At 43.8% G+C, this 6,000-nt stretch overlaps 1 protein-coding gene across 1 annotated transcript in view; it reads left to right on the top strand.

Annotated features, from left to right (window-relative positions):
* Nucleotides 1-2,069: 2,069 nt before the first annotated feature.
* LOC140909091 (solute carrier family 23 member 1-like) overlaps nucleotides 2,070-6,000 on the top strand; it is an 83,244-nt gene continuing 79,313 nt past the window's right edge. Inside the window, exon 1 of the mRNA XM_073337594.1 lies at nucleotides 2,070-2,123. Coding sequence (XP_073193695.1) covers nucleotides 2,070-2,123 — 54 coding nt within the window. The remainder of the gene's footprint in view (nucleotides 2,124-6,000) is intronic.

Below are 6,000 nucleotides of genomic sequence, written 5' to 3'. Positions count from 1 at the left end.
GAGGGTGTGACAGCATCTGCTGAGGGTGTGACAACATATGAAAGAGCACATAGGGAGGGGTGGATGCATTTTAAGAAAAGGAAAAGTATTAATCATAGTCTCGTAATTTAACAATGATACAACCTCCTGGGTATTATTTATTAAGCACTGTTATTGTACCGGATATTGTGTGAAACAAGAAGTAGGCAACGTGGTTTAGACACACAGTGCACTGGATAGGCAGGAGATGGTCCATTCTCAAAAACAGTGTAGTTTCCATGCTCCCACCACCACCATATGCATATTGCTCTTTTTAGGGTGCTTTAGCATTGATTGGCTTCATGGATGAGGTGTTCTGAGGGATTTGCATGATTAAAGAGTGGTTATTTGGGCTCTGATTCTCAAAGCTGCTTAGTCACCTCTCTTATTACCAGCAGGAGAGTGGGGTAGGGGGAGAGAAAACCTTTGTAGTGATAAACACCCATTTTTTCATGGTCGTTGTGTATAAAAACATCTTCTGTATTTTCCACAGTATGCATCCAATGAAGTGAGCTGTAGCTCACAAAAGCTTATGCTCAAATAAATTGGTTAGTCTCTAAGGTGCCACAAATACTCCTTTTCTTTTTGCGGATACAGACTAACACGGCTATTAATCTGAAATTAGTCACCTCTGAGGATCTCAGAGTTGGTGCACAAGGAAATGGAGCTGACCTGGGTGTCATATCCAGTTTTGGTCGCCTCAGATGAGGATAGGTATAGCTGTAAGTGCAAACTGCAAAATTCTAGAAAAGGGCAACACATGTGCTTAGAAATATAAGGAGAGGCTTATCTGATAAGAGTGCAAAGTCTAGAGCCAACATTTTCACAAGTGTTCCCTGATTTCAGGTACCTCAAGATTTGGAGGCCTGGGTTTTCAGAAGTCCTGAGTAGCCACAGCTCTATCTGAAGGCAATTGAATAGATGGTGTGGATAGTCAGCAGCTTTGGAATTCAGGCCAAGGGTGTTTCAGGTTGAGCACCCAAAATCACTGGGTAATTTTGAAAATGTTGCCTTAGGATTATTTAACCTGGGAAGGAGACAAGTTACAGGAGACATGACTGAACATTTATGATTATGAAGGGTATGTAGTCAATGTCGGACAAAATTGCTTTTTTTAAATGCTACTTCATAATATGAAAGCAAAGGGACATTCCAAATTAGTGATCAGTATATTTAGGCGGTGTGCTGCTTCATACAGGGGACAATCAATCTATGTAGTTCACAGACTTAAGAAGCCAGTGAGTTAAATATTGACTTTTAAAGGGGCTGATTGAGCAATAATCAAATTGTATCAGCTGCACTTATTAAGAAAAGGGTAAATAAATCTCATGCTTCAAGTCATTAACTATGTCAGTGGTCAGGAGCCCACATCCATGTAAAGAGTTGCACCATTGACCAAGTGCATTGTTTTTTTCCCCTCTTCCTCTCAAGTCTCAGGTATTGGTTGTGGTCTGAGATAGGATCCAGTATGTCTGTTCATTCTCTTCATGTTGCAAGAAGGTTCACGTACAGGATGACTGGGTTGTACCTGAGTCAAAAAATACAATAATGCATTCCACCCTGTTCATCATGCAGAGTAAGGAAAGCTGTCTGCAAACTGAGTTTATTAAAGAGCAATGAAAGCTTTTTCAGAGGATCCAACCCAGATAGAAAATGTTAATCGGAGTTGAATCAACAATGTTGCAAACAAGGAAATGTTCTGCCTACCTGTGATCCCTTACCTAGCAAGGAAGGATTTTCTGTCATCATTTACTGATGCAATCTGTGAAGGGAAGAGCAGCTTCTTAGTGTGCTCCAAGCACTGATTTTTCTAAGCAACGATTAGTTGAACGATTTCCACAGGACGGACCAATAAATAAAAGAAAATTCCTTGACAATACTTCTTACATGAATGGCTGGGACTGAGTTTGGGCTCCTAGAAGTCAGGCTTCCTGTGCTGCTGAATAGTTGTTTGTTCAGGATTTTATTTATTGGAACACTAAATGATTTTTGAAGATTCCCTTCCTCTAATCTTTCTTGTTTAAAGTGAGCCACAAAGAAAATTGGAAGGAATGACGCACTCCGCAGTCAAAGATTGCAATGGGCTGGAGAACCCCAGTTTTATGGTGAGTTTATTGCTTTAAGAAAAGTATAGCTTGCATAAAGTTTGTATGAGTTCTGAGAAGGAAAGCTTTAACAGGAGCAAGGGAGGAAAGGGGGAAAAAGAAGCAGCAGAGAGAGAGAAAGAGAAGGGGTGTGTTAGAGTGAATGAAAGGGGAAAGGAAGAGAGATTGAACAGTCTTTCTAGGGTCCTTTGTAAAGATGAGGCTGACATGATCTGGTATCATCTTCACTAAATCCTGTTGCTTGTACAATAATAATTTAAAGGCTGTTTTGCTACTTTGGAGTTCCTTTTTTGTATTCTATAAATAAGAGAGAAAAGATGAGGAGATGAACTGACGTTGCTGTACTATAGTTTATGTATCTGTTTCAGAAGGGATTAAACCTTCTGCCTCTTGTTCCCTGGGTTGGAGGTTTTATATGATGACAAGGGCAGGGAAAATTAAAATTGGTCAAGGATTTATTTTTTTTGGAATGGGTCTATTTCAAAAGAGGTAAATTGATGAGAGGTTGATGGAGAGACTTTGGGGTGAACTAGGCACAGTGCCCTGCAGATTTCCAGTACAGTAGCAAATTCATGAGTGAATTATATGTGGTGTTACTAGCAGCTGTGTAACTGTGCTGGAAATCCTGGAAACCGGAGGAGAAGGGATGGTCTTGTGGATAAACCACAGGACTGGGAACTAAGGAGATGGGGAACTTTGTTCTCTCCTTCAGGATACAAGTAACTTCCATTAAAATCAAGAAGAGTTGCTCATATCCTGAGGGGAGGGTTAAGAATTAGGTATCTGTGTTCTGTTTGACCTTGGGCAAATCAGTTACTGCTCCATGCCTCAGTTCCCTCATCTGTAAAGCAGAAAAATAAAACTTAGCTCCCTTCCAGGAAGGCAATGAGGGTAAATATGGTAACACTGGTAAGGTGCTTTGAGATCCTCATGTGGAAGGTGCTGTAGAAATGCAAAGGGTTATTCTTTTTATTATTAAAATGTTCCCAGCCACAGCTCAGTTCAGGCTTCTAACTTTCCTAAAGATTGAATCCTCCCTTACCTTGATCATCTGGGGTTTTGTGTTTCAAGCAGTTCATATTTATTCTGTCAAGATTTTTGTTCAAAATAATGACAACTCCGATTTTATGCTGAGAACAGGCAATCACGGGGGTCGACCTGTATGTCTGAGCTCACAGGATTGAGGCTGATAATTGTAACGGATCGGTAACAAATCTTCTGCTGCAGGCAACAAGACAGAATCCAAGAGTTGTCCTGCTCAGGCCCCCTGCTGCAGAGGAGGCAAGGGCTTGTCCTGTCACAGAGACTTCTGCTTGTTCCTTCTTCTCCAAAAATGAGAGGTCGATTCCATTCAGCAGTGCCTCTTGCTCTCTCCTTCCCAAGGTTCCCAGGCAGGATCAGGCATTCATGTGGAAGTGGCAACGGTACATACACTGTACTAGTTACTTTGCTATAAGCTTCTTTTCTGAACAAGAGCTCCAGAAAGTGAGCTTACTTCTGTCTGGATCCAGCTATTTTTAATGCTCCCAGCCAGTCTACATAAGGACAAGAGATAGGGTTTTAAAATGTGTTAGCCAATATGTTTTAGGCCTTTGTGCTTACTGTAGACTAGGTTGTCTATTGAGGATGAAGGTCCAGAAATCTGGATATTTGATGAAAATAGTGCCATGTCACACCTACATATTTGATATATGTGCACAGTTTGTCTTTTTTATTTTGACTTCAAAAGTTGTATTTATTTTCTTCTCCTGTTTCTTCACTCTACAGTATCATTTGCTTTGCTCTCTTCATTGGGAGACTGACTTTCTCTGGGGGGGTTGTTTCAGACACACCTACCCAGCTCCCTAATGCCTGCGATCATAGAGACCCACTCCAGACCCTGCCCAACCATTGCTGCTTCTCCTCTCCCCAAAGTCCCAGCTCCCACTGTGAAAGCTGCTCACGTGGAGTGTAAGATACTCCTGCCGCCACTGCACCTCACAGTCTGTGCATGCTGAGGTCTGGCTGAAAGGGAAGGTGAGCTGCTCTGTCGAGGGATGTTCCACGAAGGAGCCTTTTTCTCGTCAGGGCTGGGTTAGCCCTAGGAATGCGGCAGGGCAGTTGCTCCCACCCTCCCTTTAGTAAGGTAGTGCAGCTTTAACAAGGGCTCCCCTGCCAACACCTCATTGGGTTTCTTGTTTCTTGGTTGAGCAGAGTTCTGGGTTGGTGGACACTGGGTTGTCTGTGCATACAGCATGCTTGGCCACGGAGGGGGATTGGGGAGGAGGAGGAGGAATGTGTCTTGTGGTGGTACAAAACCATCTCCATAGTCCAGCTGTTACCAGATTTGCCCAGTACTTTGGGATTTGCTCATTTATTAGGGTTATTCTTCTGGGGGGAGGTGTTCTGTAATTGTATTAATGTACTGTTTGTGTCACTTGTGTGTTCATATGGCGTGCTACTTCTCCTTTCTCCAGGTCCCCTCCCAATGGAGCTATCCTGCAGGCCCTAGGTTCCCCAGGGCTGGGTTCCTTCAGTCCCACAATCAGATGAACACACACACGCACACACTAACAGAGCAAGTCCGAGTGGACTGGATCAATCAGCACTCTCAAGCTGACCTCCTTATATGCCCCGGTCTCAATAGGATGGGCCAAGCAGCACTTTCAGCTGCCGCAGGTTCAGCACATCCCTATCCCACCTTCACGTCACAATTGTATTGATGATAACCCACTTGATGAGCAAACCCCACGGTATTTTTGGGCGCTACAGGGATCTTTAGCTTAGGTAAAAGAAGCGTTGCTGCAGGGTAAATAGGGAAGCTAAAAACACAAAAGAGTAAAGTTCAGAGAGAGAAGCAACCAGCTTAGCCATAAAAGTTATTTATTGAATAACAGTGATAACTACACAAGGAGGGCTAAACAAACATAACAGTTACATTATTAAAGGTTAATAGCTGAGGTAGAAAAGAAAACAGAGAGAGGGAGGGATCTCACCCACTCCATGAGGCTTGAATTGGTCGGGGTTCCCAGGTGATGGTGGTAGCTCAGGGTCCTGAGTGCTGGAGGCAGGCAGAGCCCCCAGCACGATCAGTCAGGAGATGGAGTCCCAGTGGAACTGGTGCAAAGTTTGGGTCCATGCATCAGAACACTTGAACATAGGTAGGGGTTTTTGTAGAGAAACAACAGTGGTTCAGGGGAGAACACGAGATTTGTTTATGGGTAAACTGATGACTCAAGGGTTTTCTTTAGGCTAGACAATAGGAACTGATCACTCTTGGCTATGGGTGGAGTTTTCTTCCAGGAAGCTTACAATGCATTACGTTGCTTCAGTATTTTGGATATCAATCAAGGATTCATTACTAGAATTGGTCTGATCATTGCTGAGCTGGGTGTGTGCAAGCATAGGTTCATTAACATCTGGAGCAGAGCTCCCCCATGATGCAGTGCTTCCCTGCTTTTCTGGTCCCAGAGTTCAGTGCGGTTCTCTGTTCTCCATTCAGTATGCTAATGAAGATGCCTTAATCTTGTCACCGTTATCAGGAGGGGTCTAAGTGTGTCTCCCAATGCCCTTCACTGCTCTCTGCAAGTCTTTTCTCTGATCCATTTTGGTTCAAGCAGAGAAAGCAGAGAGTGGGGGGGAGGGGGGAGAGGGCTGCTGTCTTTCATGAGTGAGACAGGCTAGATACTGTGCTCTGGTTCCCCGAGAACACAGAGCTGACTGGTGTCACAACACATAGGGTAGGCAGCATGTGCGGCTTTTCTCCGCTACAAAGGTGGGTCAGTGCACAGTGCAGCCTGGTAAGAAGGGGAAGGATAAAAAGAAGAAATGGCGGGTAACCCAGAGGACTGCACCTCCCAAAATGATGAGTTTCATTGGATCCTCTCTACACACACAG

This window comes from Lepidochelys kempii, chromosome 1 (assembly GCF_965140265.1).
Source record: "Lepidochelys kempii isolate rLepKem1 chromosome 1, rLepKem1.hap2, whole genome shotgun sequence".
Taxonomy (NCBI): Eukaryota; Metazoa; Chordata; order Testudines; family Cheloniidae; genus Lepidochelys; species Lepidochelys kempii.
Note: the sequence above shows the minus strand (reverse complement) of the source record. Positions and strands in the feature narration are given on the sequence as shown.